The sequence below is a fragment of the Malaya genurostris genome, chromosome 1 (genome assembly GCF_030247185.1).
Source record: "Malaya genurostris strain Urasoe2022 chromosome 1, Malgen_1.1, whole genome shotgun sequence".
NCBI classification, from domain to species: Eukaryota; Metazoa; Arthropoda; class Insecta; order Diptera; family Culicidae; genus Malaya; species Malaya genurostris.
The window spans coordinates 47421194-47440148 of NC_080570.1; the positions used below are offsets into that span (position 1 = coordinate 47421194).

General features: G+C 35.9%; 2 protein-coding genes and 1 long non-coding RNA gene across 5 annotated transcripts in view; 2 read left to right on the plus strand and 1 right to left on the minus strand.

The window, feature by feature from the left end:
- The first annotated feature begins 4439 nt into the window (after positions 1–4439).
- Positions 4440–5560, plus strand: LOC131438846 (uncharacterized). 2 transcript variants are annotated; one of them, XR_009230996.1, is made up of 3 exons: positions 4440–4580; positions 4642–5120; positions 5363–5560. It is a non-coding gene; the product is annotated as an uncharacterized LOC131438846 (long non-coding RNA). The 2 variants fall into 2 exon arrangements; XR_009230995.1 differs by having other exon boundaries at positions 4642–5052.
- Positions 4577–7020, minus strand: LOC131438833 (uncharacterized). Of its 2 annotated transcripts, XM_058609165.1 has the most exons (6): positions 6591–7020; positions 6399–6530; positions 6001–6261; positions 5584–5919; positions 5371–5533; positions 4577–5058 (listed from the first exon to the last, which is right to left on the minus strand). In XM_058609165.1, the coding sequence occupies exons 1-6, from the start codon at positions 6903–6905 to the stop codon at positions 4586–4588; spliced, it is 1680 nt and encodes a 559-aa protein (XP_058465148.1). In that variant the 5' UTR covers positions 6906–7020; the 3' UTR covers positions 4577–4585. The 2 variants fall into 2 exon arrangements, with proteins under 2 accessions (XP_058465148.1, XP_058465154.1); XM_058609171.1 differs by lacking the exon at positions 6591–7020 and having other exon boundaries at positions 6399–6549.
- Positions 7021–7662: 642 nt separating this feature from the next.
- Positions 7663–18955, plus strand: part of LOC131438855 (uncharacterized) — a 244737-nt gene continuing 233444 nt past the window's right edge. The window contains exon 1 of the mRNA XM_058609193.1: positions 7663–9278. The gene's annotated coding sequence lies outside the window, so the exon portion shown is untranslated. The remainder of the gene's footprint in view (positions 9279–18955) is intronic.

Sequence of the window (18955 nt, forward strand, 5' to 3'; positions counted from 1 at the left end):
TGGTGGATATTTTTACAAAGTGGGCCAAAATACCTCTGTTATCCTACAACCTCCACTGTGTCATTTTCGGGGTGTATTATTTTTTTTGTAGCATCGTATCATTGGAGTGAGTCCGAAAAATACGTGTTGGAGAAGACTTGAAGAATATTTGCCCATGTCCAATATTATCAATGCCAGAAACACATTTGCAAATGTGAATGGTTAAAGGCCGAATAAATAAATAAATAAATAAATAAATAAATATATAGATAATTAAGGATAAGTCTGAAAGTTATATTCATTACGCACGGAACCACCCACGATCCCATTTCAACCAGAATATTAGTTGATTTTCTGAATTCGATTGGTTAAAATTTGGTACAACTAATCGATTGTTGTTTTAACTAAACTGTCATTTTTGTTTTTCGATTAGCAGAAACGATGGTTGAAACAACTAATTCAACTGTTTGAAAAAAATGCTGTCAATTAGTGAGGACACATACCTTTCAATTTCAACAAATATTTTAGTTGAAATAACTGGTGTTGTTATTGAAACAAAATTCTGTTAGTTGAAAAATAAATCGATTTTATTTGTTTGTTTTGAGATCAGTAAAGATCTAAATTCTAAAAAAAATACTTCTGATTCGATCGGAAATGATTGATGTAGAAAAACGTTTTTAATCAGCAAAAGTGCCCGGAGGGGCGAGTAAATTAGCGAAATTATTAAATTTACCTAAAATGATGCCTTCAAACGGTTGAACTAAAGTTATGCACTGATAATTTTAGTCAATTTATATGAGCTTGGGTGCATCAACCGCTGGGAATTGGAATTTTGCGACGGCAATTCAAACGTGCCATTCAATCGCAGCGCGTTCTGTGCGTTTGAAACCCTTCGCTCCTGTTACTTTTATAAATTAAATTCATGTCAAAAAGCGTTTTATTGCTAATGCATGAACATAATCGTCGGTATCAAACAGCTGGAAGTAAAACAGTCTGCTGGAAGTAAATCAATGATCGAATATGAAGAATAAAATTTTTGCGCATACCTGAAAGATTACGAGATGATCATTCATTAACATTTTCTAATTTGTCACCAAATCTTTTTCATCTCAAACGAGGTTAACTTTATCACAACACCGCTGTTAGATAAACACTTGTTATCATAAAATTCTCAAATCGAATGAACACAATTTCACCAAACGCTTTAACCATCGATGTTGTTTTCACTGACATTTTGAAGCGACGCGAACAGATTTCAACTAAAAAAGTTGTTGATTTTGCATTGCGATTATTGTTTTGCTTTCAACTGTCTCCGGCATTTGACAGCATTCAAAACAACATATTTTTCAACTACTTGAATGTATGCAAATTAAAAACCATTTTGGTTGAATCAAAAAGAAATTAGTTAAATCAACTATCGCAAAAATCAAAGACTGCGATATCGCAATTTTATGATCGAAGGGTTCTCCGTGCGTGTTGCCACTGTTATTTCTGACGCTTTGTATTGCGGCAAATCGATATTCGATGCGTTGGAAATTTAAAATTCTGAATTTATTTTTTGATGAGCAAAATTTCAATTGTACAATACAGTACATATTTAAATATACAGTACATATAAGGAAACAAAACAACAGTACGCAGTATTTGGGTCGAAAATACAGTACAATACTGTAAAATACAGTACACGGACGCAAAAAAGCTATTGAAATCTATAAGAAACCCTTATGATATTTCGCTACAAGTTTTCCATATGGAAATCATAAGTCAAACTTATGATCTTCAGAGAAAAAAATTACATTGACCTACTTATGAATTTCATAAATCATACCTATGAAGTTCGTAAGGTAGACTTATGATTAATGTAGAAATGCAGATATGAATGTAATAAGTTGTTTATAAATTTCATAACCCCTACTTATGAAATTCATCGCTACTTTCTTATATTTTTCATGATGATTACTGCTGATTTCCATGGTGAATATGTATGAATATATATACATATATATATATATATATATATATATATATATATATATATATATATATATATATATATATATATATATATATATATATATATATATATATATATATATATATATATATATATATATAACAAAAAAATCTAAAAACTTCGATAACACATTGTTTATTTGTTTACAAAAAAGCACCTTCCTACTATAAAAAATCTTCATTTGGTCTAAATAGATAACGATCCCCTATTTCGTGGATAGCAAATGATGAACCGATAACTTCTACCATATCAATGACACACATTGTATCAAGTCTTTCTGTTGCTTCATATGCTAAAAAATTGTCGTCATACTCTCCTAATTCCCATTTGCTACATACTGCGTACACTTTGTCAACATTTTTAAGAAACTCTTCTATTTCGAGAAGTTTAAATGAGTCTGATTGTTTAAATGTAGTGATAAAATGACCTGTTTTGAATAGAGAACCTTTGAACATAAACGATTGTCTAAACAAAACCATGCTTTCTACTTCGAATGGGTATTCATGAAGAATTTTTGAATAGTAAGGTCGTGACATTAAAAAGCCAACTGTCCATTGTTGTTCATCAATTAAATTAAAAAAACTTTTATTATATAAATCGTGGCTGAATTGCAAACAAGATTTCATGCTTAACGTATATGCAATATTCAAGCGTGAAGACATAACATGAGCATATTCTTTATATCCTTGATGCTTAGCTTCATTCCTAAAACACATCATTTTATCAATTGGTCCACTTTTTGTTATTATATTAGGATAATGAACAAGAAAATGTTGCTTGGGCTTAAGAGTATCTTCGAACAGTATTTGATATAAATAGTGATGAGATTCTATCAGGTTTCTTAGTATTTTTAAGTCGTCGTTTGAAAATGTGTTTTGAAGAATCAAATCAACAGTTTTGATAAGGACTTTGCAAAATGTCCATACGGGATCGTCTCGTGGTACGTATGGTCCTACGATAAAAGTAAAATTTCTACAAAACGCTTTCATTTCTGACGCGGTCATTCTTCCTTTAATTACTCTTTTCTGTTTTTTTGTGTTATATGTCTCTTCAAAATCAGGTATGCGTCGCAAGCTTACATCTGTTGACATCTTTCCTATAAATTTTACTCTGGTGTTCAATATTGATCTGCTGAAAAATTTTTTTTCGTATATAAAATAATTAAGTGCGGAAAGTAAACCGTATTTGCAGATTCCATTACTGAATAAATCATGCATTCCATCAACACTGGGATTATCGATTACATGGAAAGATGTTAGCTGATTGAACGCGGAGTCTCCGACAATACCCGTTTCCGAATGATTTCCAACAGAAACATCCGCTTCATAATTCGCAATATTACGCAAAAAACTCTGATACTCTAAATTATCCTTTTGTAGATCTTTTCTATGTCTACAACAAAAGCGACAATAATAATTGGCGTTAAATCCACTTGACAACAGTAAAAATGTGTGAACTCCCAGGTTATCACCTTGGATTAAACATAAAATGAATCGGACTTTCACAAATTTGGAATTTAATTTAAATATTATTCCGTCTTCTTCTAGTTTTTTAAACGGAACCAGTAATTGTTCTACTAATTTGTTAACACCTGACATATTTATTGCAATTTTTCTTATAAAACCTGCAACTAATATGTTGCAAAGCTTAGATCTAAACGCGTCAGGAATAGTCGGAAAACTGTAGTAAATTCCACATACAGAATCTATTTTGCTATGAGAACTTTGAGCATCGTTGACTTCAAATTCATCAGCGTACAGCCAAATGGGTAAAATATAGTTATTTTCATTTTGTTCATATATTGCTTTTGTTCGCTTCCAAACTTTTGCGTTGACGAAATGGGAGATTTTATTGGATTTTTCCAGATGGTTAGTATGTTGAAGAGTCTCCTTGAGAACCTCAGCGGTTTCAAAAAATGATTTTACTTGAAAACCTATCGGGTTTAAAACCAAACACGAAGTTCTACCGCTCTCGTTACTTGAGACGTTTACCGAATTGTGTTCTAAAACGTAAATAGTTGGCTTTTCAAAAATACTCAATGTTTTCAAATGCGACAAAAATTTAAAATCAGTATCAATAAAGTGAAACGCGTTTTTAAATTGTGCTAGGTACTTATTCAATTCATATTGTGTATCTAGATGATCCATTTTAATGTTATCAAGCTTTTCCGCAAACAGTGCACAAATGTTTTTGGTAGCCTTCTGAATATCTCTCACGTCTTGTCTAGTAAAATTACTTTTTCTATGCATATCTAAAGTAAATCGCACAGCTGATTGTTGAATTGATATCAAATTTTTTTCAAGTGTAATGTCTTTATTAGTGACTGTCTCTAGCTTCAATAATTTGGGTAATACGTCGTTTTCAAATGATTCACTAGTTTCATTTTGCTGTTCTTGCACCACTGTATCAATGATTTCCGAACGAGATGTATGGTTCATAACGTGTCTTTTAAAATTAGGAAATTTCGTAAAAATTTGAATGCAATTAAGCAAAGGACATTTGAAATAGTTATTTTCAGGAAGTTTATGCACATTTTCAGTGTGCTTCAAATGTAAAACTAGCGAACAAGAATTATAATCGCAACCAGGTACGTTACACGGAATTGTTGTTGTTGTCATTTTTCAAGAAATCGGCTAATTTGATTACAGATAAATAGCTACCATGCGGTGGATCTAATCCATACACGAATTTCTCTATGAAATTCCAAACCAATTTGGAAAGGCTCGAGACCGGTAAACCTAGCACTATCTGTAGCTTCAATTGTACGTCAAGCCCACGCTTAATAGTAGGCAACTCATACTCGAGGTTTTTGTAAATAACGTAGCATTGCCCCGTAACGGTTTCCAAAGATTCACCTATTACTACCAATTTTGGAGAAGCAGGTAGCTTTAGATTCTCCAATATTTGCAGTGTATCATGGAGTTTTGTTCGGCCTGAATCTCTGCTATTAGCCAACAGGAAAGTATCCGATTGTGCAACCGATATTGTTGGTTTGAATCCCTTTGATGCCTTAACAGGAATAAGCACTGTACTCAAAGCATGGAGAAGATGAAGCAAACGTATGTCTGTAAAATATAAATGTGGAAGAATACTAGCATTACATAAATTGATGAATATACGAGAAAAAGTAATATATATATATATATATATATATATATATATATATATATATATATATATATATATATATATATATATATATATATATATATATATATATATATATATATATATATATACAAATATATATATATATATATATATATATATATATATATATATATATATATATATATATATATATATATATATATATATATATATATATATATATATAAATATTTAACAACATTATATAATTCGTTACAGTTTCTTACCGGAAGAATAACTGGCATCTCTTAAACCTTGCAACAAGCGCTTTGACGATGGATCTTTTGCATTCTTATTCACATACTGTGCAACTGGCTCGAAAATAGTATCCCACTTTTTAAAACATTCACTTGGATCACCCAAACCAAGGTTTCGATAATCAATGTCCAACTAAAAGTAATCGTTTTATTTTTGTAATGATTGTCTTAGATTCTGTTTACCAATTGATATCCGAACTCTTCTTGCAATTGCGGGTATTCGTTGATCAGCTGCTGCACGCGATTAGATTGCTTCAAATATTGCTTCCTCGCTCTGAAACTAATTTCCCACAGTGTGAGTACGGTTGACCAAGGAGAAATGTTTTGGTTGAGCCACTGCACTGCGCTTTCCTCTTCCGTAGTCAACTCTAGAGACTTTGAATCATCTTCAATTATGGAAGCAATATGTGCAGCTTCTTTATTGGCTCTTTGACGTTCGGACTGCTTTATATAATTGATTCGGCTAAACAGCTTCCCACCTGGGTTCGATCGTCCTGCTTTCGGCAAGTAATAGGTTTCCTGGAATTAAAATGTTACTTGATATTTTCATAAATATTTCTTTTCAATTAATAATGAACATGATATTATCATCACGGGTACCTTTGACTCTTTAGGAAATACACAAATAATCACGTCGCTGAGATCATTAATTATTTCTGCTGTTGTTTTGCGTCCTAAGGATAAATGAAATTGTGCAACTGTGTTCACAACTAGTTTTTGGCCAGCATCGGAAAGCTTATGCGTTGTAGCGTGTTTTAATATTTGTTTGCCATAGTCGGTTTGTTCTAAAAGAACGCGCAGATGGGATGGTGACAAAAGGGTAAGCTTTTTTTTTGAGGTTCCGACTCTGTGCTCTATCTTCTGAAAGAATACATTAGAATGCTGTTTTTAGAAATGAACAGTAAAAGATTTAAATATCAGGAATAAGATTTCAAAACTGTGTGATTCTTTAGAAATCATAATACATTTCATAATAGAATTCATTGTATTCTAATTACCTCGATATCAGCATCAATACAATCAATGACCTCTACAGTTCCAAACGAAATATTTAAGTCGTGAGGAGACGAGTCCGGAGATTCCAATTTCTGGATGTTATTTTCCTCAACAAAAGCAATATATTCTAATTGCTGTGTCATGCATAGACAAAGTATTACTATCATTAAATAAAATAATGAATAAAGACTTACATTTCTTTTCCTCCAGTCCGCAATCCAATTCCAAACGATTTGTGGAAGAACGGAATATTTTGAAGCCAACGAATATATTTCTTTTTCTCTGCAGTCGATCAACTCTCTCAATTGTAATTTTGAATTTTTAAAAAGTAATTTGCACGCTTCAGATGGTGCGCTTTCCACAAAGTCTTGAAGCAAAATGTGCTCGTTTAAAACAACGGTGTCTTCGTTTTCCATTTTTACGACTTGACTGCTTTTATAAGGAATAATTATGATATTTTCACAAAGTAGACTGTTATAAATATCATAAGTTGTGTTTGAGGAATGCATATGTCATTGATATGAATTTCATAAGTCATGCTTATGAAGTTCATATGTGTGCTTACTGAATGCATAAGTCTTCAATGAAATCAAAATTGTGCTGGTTCATAAGTCACAACTTATGAAATTATTAAGTTTTTTTTCCTCGGTGTACGTATACGAGCGTTAGGGATGCCCTAAGTCGTGACAATTTGAATTCTCGAATTCGACAGTTTATTCTATCAAATATCGGTAACCTTTCATCGAGTCGCAAAATACTTCCAGAATCGAGATTGGCGTGAAATTAAGCCAACTTGTGCCACCCGATGATTTTCAGAATGTAGGAACAATTTTCATTGAAATTTCTAGATAAGTTCAAAGGAAAATTATAATCGAGTTCCGAGCACTGAATAACCGTGCGTTCCCATCGAATCACAACCGGTCTAAAACGCAAGGTCTTTTGTTGCAACCAAAATCCAATTGCCTCTGCATCATACAGACAAATTAGCGGAACAAAAAGTACTTTATAACTTTAACATTGAGAGTAATTAAATGATCACTCTGCTGGATGTGCCATTTTTCCAACTTCCAACGTTCGGGTTCAACATCAAAAACAAACACCTCACTCGTCACATCGAATCTAACTCTCAACGTCACACATCACTTATACAAGCAAAGGAGTAAAAAAAACGCTTATTTTGCGGTTAAACTATTCCACTATTGAGTCAACAGCTCGTTCTGTAAGCGAGTGTTGGTACTAGTGGTAGCTAGCGAGTAGAACTCCGTCGGTTGCTCAGTCGCGATGATGAACCGAGAGAGTAAGTAAATATCAAACGAACGATGTCGTTCGGGGCCCGAAAATTTTTCGCGTTTCCTCGAAACAAAGATGGTTCTTCACTTTAACCTTCCTCAGTCGATAGTTCCTCGATCCGGTGCTAGCAGATTTTGTATTGTCGTAGGCGTAGATAAGTTGACCACGAAAAACCGAACGGTGCGTGAGTTTTGTGCCTCTGCGATCGGATGTTTCAATCAGGTGAAAAATCAATTTTCCCACTTCCAAAATCACCCCCCACTCAGTCAGTGAGTGTGAAACAGGGAAGAATCATAATCAAAACATAAGGTGAATATGCCAAGTGTGGTTGGTAAAATGTCAAAACATGCCTTTACATTGCCATGATGGAACAACATCCGTGTGTGAGAGGTGGCAATTGCGCATGATCCTGAGGGAAACTCACCACTCGAAGAAAAACACATGTGTACGACGGCTCTTATAACAGAACGTCAGTCGGAAAATTGCTCTCAGTTTTTCGTGAACTACCAAATCGACCGTGTGTGGACCGTGGCTCCTGGTGGGTGGAATCCTTCCTCCAGCATCGGATAAAGCAAAGCAAAGTGTTATTTTTTTTATCCGTGAAACAGTGCTGAGTAAACGAGATTAACTCGGATCAAAGTCGATTCCATATTTATGCAAATTATTACTAGCACAGGGTAGAAAATCCGTCCGTGAACCGTTCTGATTTGCGGTGAATGCGAAAACGAAACATTTGCGGAAACTTTTCTGCACTTTCTTTCCCGGAAAGGTACCGCAGTGGTTCCGTACAACTCGTACCGAAAAGAAACTATTTCAAGGATAAAATCGCTGCTCCGACAGGCGCCAACCCCGCCAGCCAGTCTCTCCGCTTTGTCTGCACTGGCCACCCAAAAACTCGTGCTGTTTCTTCAGTCTTATCGGTTCCTTAGCACTTCCTCAGCTGTACCAGTCGTTGACGTGCGGACGGGGAAGAGTGGCGAGCGTGCGGAGTGAAATTCTGATTGAAGTAGTGAAGAAAGTGCAGGAGCAGGATACGAAGAGTGAACCACGAACTAGCAGTAAATTAATCGCTACATAAATAGCCCCACTGTAAAATGCCGCACGAATCCTGGATCGGCACCGAGAGCAAGGTCCTGAAAATGTTGAACAAGGCTTCAACAAGTTATTGCTAGTAGTGAGAACTTTGGCCTGCTGCAGGAAAATTTGTTCTCCCGAGCGTGGGAAGAAAAGTGCACTGTTGTTGTCACAGGAAGCAGCAGCTGAACCAAGGATAAAGGCTAATAAATCATTTACTTTAACCGACGGCACGTGCGGGTTTTCCTCGGTGTGTAGCAAAAGCGTCGACGAATGTCGGGTGTTGATGTTGGTCTTGGTGTTGGTCTTGGTGTATGTGTGCGTATACGCCATTGTGGTGGTATGTGGTCATGAATTGAACAACAACTCGTCGTGATTAATATGTAATTTGGCTACGCGTTGATATCGCTTCGGTTTCACGCGGGGTATCGTGAGAATAATAATACTGCAAGTGTTACGGCAATTCCGACGAACAGGCGGCTAACAGACAGAACCCATCAGCGATATATCACAAAAAGGTGAGCAATTTTCGGTTTCGGATATTGGAATAGGGTTCACATGCTGCGTTATTTGCTTGAATAAGTAATGTTTTTGGAGATCGTTTTGAATTTAACATTTGCGGTAATCCTCGGGGAAACAACGTGGAACAACACATTCTGGCAATGGATACTGATTTGAAATTTATGGGCCCTACTACTGACGGCTCTATATTATACGAAACAACACTATAGCGTCTATTGCTTTAATAAATCTTTGCAACTTTAATCGTTGGAATTATTTCATTTTCGGCTGAAGCAATAACTTTAAATACAAAATCGGATAAAAACACAACCGGTTTTGTGCGGTTTTTGCATTCAAAATGTTTGCCGACTGCCGCTGAGGACGAAGCATGGTTCGCTTGTTTGTTACGGGTGGCCTGATCCACGGGCTGCTTGTTCCACAGTGACAGTTATCAAAAACCGGAGAAAAAACGTCTATTTCGAAAGAACCGGTTAAGTTTTTATCCGGTCATGCATTCAAAGGTTTTTGTTCTGTTCTTGTAAAAAAACCCTTTTTTATTCCACCTAGTGGTGTAATGATGCCTTTCCTATATCACTTATGTTTTCAAAAACATCACTAGAAGATTCTGTCAGGACTTGTTTTCAAACTTGAATAAAATCAAATTTGGTTTGGTATAAACTACCATCACCTTTTCAAGTTGTAAACAGTTATGTCAAGTTAATATAGATTTAAATGTGACAACCCTGCACGCTATACAAAATTGAACTAAGCACGCTGTGTGCTAGGCGGGTTCGTTTTTTTCTTCTCCCGTACGAGCACGTACCGATGGGTACCGGTTTTGCATCATTTTGTATGACAGTTTTAAAGTTTTGATACTCGTTGTCCTATAATTTCGGAACCGGAAGTCGGATCTGCATAGTATATAGGTTCAAAATTTTTTAACTTGAACTTGCATTGCAACAACATCGAAATGTTTCAATAGTACACTATTGAAAACCCTATCTGATTTGACCCATTTCAGCACCAACCAATCAGAACGCTTTCTAAGGAACAAAATATCTGCTGCTTCATCGATATAAAGGATGAAGATTTCACTTTTTCTTTCACTTTCTGAGTAACACTTGCCGAAGCGTGAGATACAGGGAAGAGCAACACCGAAGACCTCACGCTTTTGGAATGAAGCGAGCGCCGAACAGCAGAGCAGAGTGTGTGCCGAAGAACAGTCGCAGCCGGACACATACATCAAAAGCCTATCAGTGGAAGTCGTCAGTCGTCATGCGAGCGCTGCTCTACTGCTGCTGGAAGACTTCACGTTAGTGGAATGAAGCGAGCCGAATAATAGTCACAGCCGAGTACACAGCAAAATCACAACGAAAGTCTACCAATGGAAGTTGTCAGTCGTCATGGAAGCGCTGCTCAGTTAATTTGTCCGGAATTTGGGCCGGATTTCATTTTGTATTCCAATTGATTCCGCCCGAAATGGATTGTTTCTTTTTTTTGAAATCCAACTGGAAATCACAATGAAATCCTAGTCAAATTTTGGACGAGTTTATCGATTGCACACGTCAAGAGACATATCAGTTCTCTTTAAATGCAGATCCTGTTGGTCGTGACAATCCAAGGCACAAGGTGAATTACAAGTAAAAAGGAGACCAACAACAATACCACCGATGCGGCAATGGATGACGAGACGAGCCCCTCAGAATTACTGAATTTTATCCGGATATGTCTTCCGGTTCCGGAAGTATAGGGTGATGAGTATTTGAAATTTCAGGCTGTCGTATAGCGCGACGATGCAAAAGAGAGATTTTTTTCTAAATTGGACTCAAAACTGTTACAATTTGTAGGTCATGTAATTTACAGACCATATGAATAGACCTCGGCTATACCGGACCCCGGTATCCGGTTCCGGAAGTACCGGAACTAGTGATCCAAAAACTCCAAAATGGAACTAACTCACTTTTCTTTGCAACGACTCAACCAATTTTCCTAAACTTTAAATAAAATAAAAGTTGTTGCGATCCTTTTCAAAATTGCTAAATTTATTCAGGATCTGACTTCCGGTTCCAGAATTACAGGGTGATGAGATTTTGAAATTTCAAGCCGTCGTATAGTGCGACAGCGCAAAAAAAGAACACAATCTTCTAACTTGGGGCCAAAACTTCCAATTTGTAGGTCAAATTAGTTGCTGATTATACGAACCAACTTTGGATATACCTGGTCCCTTGAAATTGTAGCCAATAACACTTCAAAATTCTCCCACTTTTCTCCGCAACGGCTCAATCGACATTAAACGTGTACATTTACTTCAATACAATAAGACAAATAATGTTGTTTACAACCAGTTTTATAAAGAGTTGGATGCAATTCAGTTCGCAGAGGACAATAACAATGTACACTAAAAATATCTTTTAAAAAAAATACCTGTTCATATGCAATGAGCAGTTTTTTTCAATCCTAATCAGTTCGCTTTCAGATTTCGTCCAAAACAGGCAATAATAACCACTGACCTTCGGGACGGCAGAAAATTCGACCTTCGGTACGAGAACTTGAAGGTTTGATTCAGGAACAAATTCAACTTGATCTTAAACGATTTTTTCTATATGATTTGTTTATTCTAGTTAAACGAATTTATAAGACATATAATGTTATTTTAATTCGTTTCTGCAGGGTGTTGGAAGCAATCCAATTCGCTGAAGACAATAACAACGTGCACTATGTGGAGCATGAAAACATTAAGTACGATATCTATACCAGTCTATATGGAAGATAAATACTACACGGAACGACCGAAATCAGCATTTTCGCGAAAAATTTAGTTGATTTGCTGATTTTAGTTAGTTATTTTTTGAGACAACTAAAAAAATCTTACTTTTGCTGATTTAGATTTTTTATTCTCATTTCCTTAATAATAATAAAATATTTGTTGAAATAACTATTTTTTTTAGTTGAATTCACAAATTAAACGTGCTGTCATTTCTTAGCTAAGGCACATTTCATTTCCATTCAACTAATTTTTTAGTTGAATTAAACAAATATAATGTTGTTTTCAACCAATATGAATGGTTGAATTGGCTTCTGCAATCTGCAGCTATATGGCGCTCTGTCACCGAAACGGTAACACAGTAATGACTACTAGCCACTAGATGGCACACTACTGCCGTAAAAAATTCAGACGCGGTTGTCTTTTCTATATTGGCAGGTATAAATACGATGTTGTATTGGAGAAAAAGACATAAACGAAACGTAAACATCGTTTTGAATTTTTTTCTTCTTAATCACTGTTTTCTTCATTCTCACTGAAAACTTTGAGCACTCGGAAAACAAAAACCGAATACAAGTAGTACTAGTAGTACAAGTAGTACCAGACGGCGCAGCTCGGAAGGTTTGAAGATACAAAAAAACTTCATCACAATTAGAGTGAAACATTCGAAGTTCACTTCACTGTTCCGCGTAAAAACATTATTACGCACAATCGCTTCAAGTGCGCACAAATTCTGAATAAATACGATTTCCACTAACAGTTTACGACATTTTTACATATCGGTTTAGAAATTTAAATAAAGATATATCGAACACATGCGAAAAACATCAAAACAATTTTCAAGCAGTTTCAATAAGACTGTCCTTTTTAGCTTTTTAATGGATTGTTTTGCTTTGACACTTCTCATGAGTTTTTGGCTAATAAACTTGTTAATAATACCCATTTCAGTTTTGGTTTCTTTGTGCTGTCCTTCAGTAATGATGGTGATAGATAAATAGAAACAAATTTTCTGATTTTAATAACAAAATTAGTTGTCAATGAGAATTTCGTGTTGGATTGAAATATTGCTGGTTTGTGTCCAGGATATTCACCAACTAAACACATTCTCTAAAAATAAGAGTTTTTTCAGCAAAGTAAATTCTCAATTTTAACTAATTTTATAGTTATTTTGGGAATTTTGTTGTTAAAATCAACTAATTCAAAAACAGTAATACGAATTAGGCGCAGAGCTAATTTCGGTCGTTCCGTGTATAGAAGTGCATGAGCTTTCTTTAGACGTTAACAAAAATTTATTCGAATACGATTCTTTCCATCGCAAAATAAGTGGGAAGATCTTTCTCCTCGATCTCTCTCAGCAGGCCGTTCTATTTTGTTGGTCTTTGAGCACTTATTGAACGACATATTTCACGAAATATTCGTTCAATTTGCTGGAACGGTTTGTTGTTGCTTTTTCTCTTGCAAAAATAGTGTGAAAATTAGGTGTTACCTTTATATAGAAAGAAAATTTGTTGTTATTCTACGTGAAGTAGAAGTATTGTGCAGGTATGTAGTGTTAGTTTAAACAAATAAGTGGAAAAAACTTCAGAAATTCTGCAGTAAAACTAGTCCAACGGAGTTCCAACTCCTCATGTTAAAAATGGCTCCACAATGGACCTCTGTCTGCCGGGTTTGTTGAGTGAAAAAAATGGCATTCGGTTCAACGGTCTGTTTCAAAATCGGCAAACGAAGGTCCCGTGTTGGCCTCCCGTTGAACGATTGATTGGACTTTCATTGGACCAATGATCCAACGTATTGGACCAATGAAGAACCACCGTTGAACGTTTTTTTTCTAAGAGGGATATTCTGAATGGCGTACGTTTGTTCCGTATGCTTTAAAAAAACCAAACTTTGATTCAAACGAAATACGAATGGTATTTGGATTTGACTTCTGGCTCCGGAGTAATGGAGTGAAATGTGCAAAATTGGAAGTAAGTACACTTGATTTCCTCAGGCTCCGCAATTCAGTTTTATGGGTGTTTAAATAGCCAATTATGTTTTTATAAGTGACAATGTAAGTACGAAGCTAATTCCCACAAACTGAACGCTTACGAGAAGGGCATTATTACATCGTTTGTTTCAATTTTATGTCAGAATGGACCAATTTCTGATTGTCTGATTTTGATGTTGCTACCCGCACATTTCGAAAAGAAAATTTTTTTTGCAGAGTACGCGAGCAATGATGCCAAGTATAGAAAAAAACAGGAAACAATTGTAATGAAATGTATGATTTTAGCTCACCAATGAAAATAAATATTTTCAGGGAATGTTTCACTGTTTTTCAACCTCATGTGTAGTAAATATTTATAATGGCTGTGTAATTAAAACCAGCTTAAAGCCATTTTTATTTTTAGTTAATCAAAGTGTAATCAAATAAAAAATCTGTTATATTAGTGTTAATAAAAAAGCGTGTTTACTTTTACGAGAAGAATGAAGTGTTGTTTTGTTCACTGTGGTCTCACTAAGCATTTCTATACAAACATTACTTTTCTCCGCTTTCCAAAAGATCCGGGAATACGTCAACAATGGCTTCGATTTTGCGTTCAACATGAAAGATATATTTCGTGTTTTGTCATCAAAATAGGAATGAGAATTTGTGGCGTAAGTCGAACTGTATGAATGTTAATAAAATGATAATAACAACATTTTTTTCTAAAAGTTACATATTCCAAATTGAAAAAAGTCAGATTGTTTTACTAATGTTCCATCGATAAAAATGTCATATGGCGATGAATACGTTGAGGTGAACAACAATTTGGTACTATCTCCTATGTCTGAGACTTGTGCAAATAATGAATAATACAATTTAAACATTCTTCAACAAATGCGATTTGTAGCTTTTCGTTTGAAGACAGGCGAGGATAAAAAACAACGCAAAAAAATGCAACAGCAGAAGTATGCTCAATTAATTGTTTTTAAACATTATTAAAACAATTGCCTTCACCAAAACATTTTTCACGTTTATTTCAAATCAAAGGCCGAATTTAAAAATTTAAAATAAATTAATATTTTTTTCTCAGCATAAAGTTATTAAAAAATCTGTGAATATGGCAACACAGTAGCCGATACGTCAACAAGCAATTGGTACACTGAAAATAATTTGCACGCTAGCATCATGTGCAAAGCATTTGAACTATCACTACTTGTAGAACACATAAAATTCATGTAAATATACACTTAACTCATAAAACAGTTGATATTTAGTGGAAATCGTGCTACATTTATCTAAAATGCACATCTAAACGATAAGAATTATCTTTACCTCTAGATTCTTTATGAATTTCATACGAATGTCATTGTTTTCCGCATGTAGATTTCAATTGGAACGCGGTTGATCGAATCAAGTGTTTTGCACATACATTTGTGCTGTACTCATTTCCACTAGAAAATGAAGTGTTTAACACATGTAGTTCGATTCAATAGCAAAACACATCACATGTAAAGGCAAAACACATCGAAGCTAAGTGAAAAATAATCTAATCTTGCATCTTAGTGAATTTGCACATGAAATCTTTTAACATATCGCTTTGGTTATGTATTGAAATGAAAAAGCATATTGAATTAAAGTGCTGTTTACATATGAATTTTCCCGGGTTGGCGGTTCAATGCATAGGACGCTGGTCTTACAAGCCAGTTGTCGTATGTTCGAGCCCCGACCTGGAAGGGTTCTTAGTGTCAGTAGAATCCATAGTACTAGCCATGCAATGATTCTGTACGCTAAGAATCGGCTGCGAAGTCTGTTGAAACAGAAAGGCCAAATTCCACAAAAGGAATGTAATGCCAAGACTGCTACATATGAATCGATCGTGCAAATTTTTATCAGTGTATTTATTCCACAGAGCGAAGGATTATTAGAAAGGAAGAATAAGAATCCAGTTGTCAGGTCTTGTTTTAGGTCTTACTATTTTTTACCCAGAGTAGTAAATAAGTTTGGTCTTGAAGTTGTGTTCAAGTTTATGCAAATCAGACCATCCATATTTACGTATATGATGTGTTCTGGTGGAATGAAACACATAAATACACAAACCACGCTTCACATTTGTATCGCTACAAAATCAAGGCCCAGATGCAACAATTCACTACGACTCAGCATTATTTTAGTTTTACGAACCCTCACTGTTAAAGGTTTTTCATGTTCATAATGCAAATGATGTGACTCTAGCGCTAAAAATTTTGGCAGGATCATTTTACAAATGCAACATGTCGTTCACATCAGGGATACCTGGTAAAATTTTTGAGACCGGTTTTTTTGTGAGCAAAACATTAAAGTTAAATGCTCGAAGATGTAAATTTCGAAATTGTACATTTAACATTTAATAAAAAGCGAAATCCTTAAAAATTCGCAAGTGTACACAGCGTTAATCAGAAATCTGCAAACTCAGAGATAAATCTGAAAACGTGGCATCACTGGTTTTCTTATACAGGGCTTATTTGTATATCTCGGTTGATTTTTCATTAGGGCGTATAAGCAAGTGACAGTTTCTCTTTAATCACTCTCTCTTTCCATTATTGTGATGTGATCAAAAAGATTTTCTTTGATATCACGATTCTGTTTGGAAGTCGAAAGTTTCGGGTATCGTTTCATGCAAAGAGTTGAGTGATAAACGTGGAAACCGCTTGGTAATTAATAGAAGGGAAAGTAAACAAAGAAAAACTGTCACTTTCTTATACGCCCTAATGAAAAATCAATCGAGATATGTGTGCTGCGGGAAACGGACCGCGCAAAAAAATGCTCATAGGAATCTAATCAGGAATAAAATGCGCAATAGTACAAGGTGCTCCATCTTTTATGTCGGTATGTAAACATTGCATAACTTTGAGAAAAAAAAACCGAGTTCTATAAGTGATGAAGATTTAATCAGTTTGGTTCCTCACAATATTTTTTGAACTAGTTTTTGTAAACAATATCTATTAAGTGGCCACCTTAATTAGCAATTCAAAATGACTCCTTTTTCCTGCGTTTTCCTTTACGTTTTCAAGCATCTAGAGTCGATTTCAGCACGAAATCGCCTTGAGCTCGTCAATAGTCAATAGAGGCTGGTTGGAGTAAACCTTGCTTTTCAGATAACCCCACAAAAAGAAGTCCGGGTAGTTAAATCAGGTGAACACCTTTTTGCCGCGATATTTTTTCCGATATGCACGTTGAGTTAACACAATGGAACGACTGCTTTCGATATAAAGTGTCACTGTTTCAGCGCGTTGTTTCGGTGTGAAGCGATCCATGGCAAAAATTGTACTGAATTGACGTTTCCAAAATCTGATGTTCGGTAGGTAAATGTGAAAATTGTTCAGCGTTCACATACCGACATAAAAGATGAAGCACCCTGTACATATTAATAATTTCAATGCGTTGTTGAAGCGTGTATCGTTTCATTTTTTTCTGATGGCGTAGTTTCTACTTGCCAAGTGTCAAAAAATCAATGCTTCGAAAGCGACATCTGTTGAAATAGCCGACTATTCAAAATAACACCTCTCATTGAAAAACCTGTATTTCGTAGTGGATAGAACAACCCTGATTTCGGTTGAACCATTTGGAAGAGTAGTGTTAGTAGAGAAATTTATTTTCAAAAATTTGATTTTCTAGCACACTCGTGTAGTAAAGGTGTCTGACGAAAAACGGACAGCACCTCACGAAGCTACCGCAGGAACGGACCCGTCACGTAGTACAATGAAACCTATCACTTGCAGTTGGCACTGATATCCTAACAGTGTGGATTTAGTTGACGGACATGACCCCAATGCAAAACATGTTGGAACTCACCCTCATTTTGATTCGCACTAAATTGTTCGAAACACCGTCGGTTATCGCAACCGCACACAATAGTCACGGCACACTTCGCTTGACGTGAATGGTTTTGTTTGACCTGTGTTGTCCTCTCTATGTATTATTGCGGACTAGGAATCGCAGAAATCATTTGAAAGCTCTTATGTGACGTCTGAACAGGAACCAATCATTTTCTGATGGAATGGATATAACGTATCGGTTAAATCCCAGCTAAACCAACATCAAAGCTCTCTTCGGCTGAAAGCAAACCCTAACGAATTCTCACGCTACAATGTTTCCATCAAGATTGCTTTTTCGTGCCACTCTAGCATTCATCACCATTGGCGGCTCCCACTCAGGTGTCATGCTTGAAAATACGGGCCGCATCCCGTCCCGTCGTCACCAATTCCGCAAAGTCAATGGACCATTTTACGCCTCTTCACTACCCCCAACAACGTCAACCCGCACCATCCGTTTGTCGGTTGTCGGTCGTCGGTCGAGGCTCATGATCTGCGGCTCAATTGTGTGTACAAAACATGAGACCGACTAGCTGCACACCCGAATAAAAGATGAATCTATAAATGTATTCCGAACATTGGTGCCATCGGCGGAATTGCAACCGGAGATATCGAACGCGATAGCGCTTCAATGCAAGTAATCCATCTAATGCAGCTTTCATCCTATGTCCCGACCAGTGTTGTTATCTATCGGAATTAATCACTCCAATCGCTAGCGGCTATTGTTGAGTGGGTCGAACAACTGGACGCCAAATACGCTATCCCATTTAGCTGGACGCATAGATTTGACCTCGGTTGCAACATCAGTCGGATAACAACTGTGCGCTGGCCTAGACATGCACACACAGACAAACGTAGCGCCATGAATAAATTAAGTTTATTACCACTGCACATTGTAACATCGATTGTGGTGGGACACACGCGAATCCGGGTTCTAGTTTTCCTGTTTGCTTGAGCGACTTTGCGAGGACGATTGGAGGAGTAATCTGTAATCTTTTTATCTGATTCTTAAATTTTTAGCATTACAAATACCGGGGCCGACGTTAACTAAAAAAAAAAACAAAACTAGTCGTTTAATTGTTTAGCGTTTCGCCCTCAGCTCATCAGTGCACT

What these genes read in the sequence shown, in the direction of transcription:
- LOC131438833 (XM_058609165.1), bottom strand. Translation starts at nt 6,905, where the DNA reads ATGCATTCCTCAAACACAACTTATGATATTTATAACAGTCTACTTTGT. An exon ending in GTATTGATGCTGATATCGAG is followed by an intron (nt 6,262 to 6,398) that starts GTAATTAGAATA and finishes GTATTCTTTCAG; the next exon opens with AAGATAGAGCACAGAGTCGG. An exon ending in AAGAGTTCGGATATCAATTG is followed by an intron (nt 5,534 to 5,583) that starts GTAAACAGAATC and finishes GATTACTTTTAG; the next exon opens with TTGGACATTGATTATCGAAA.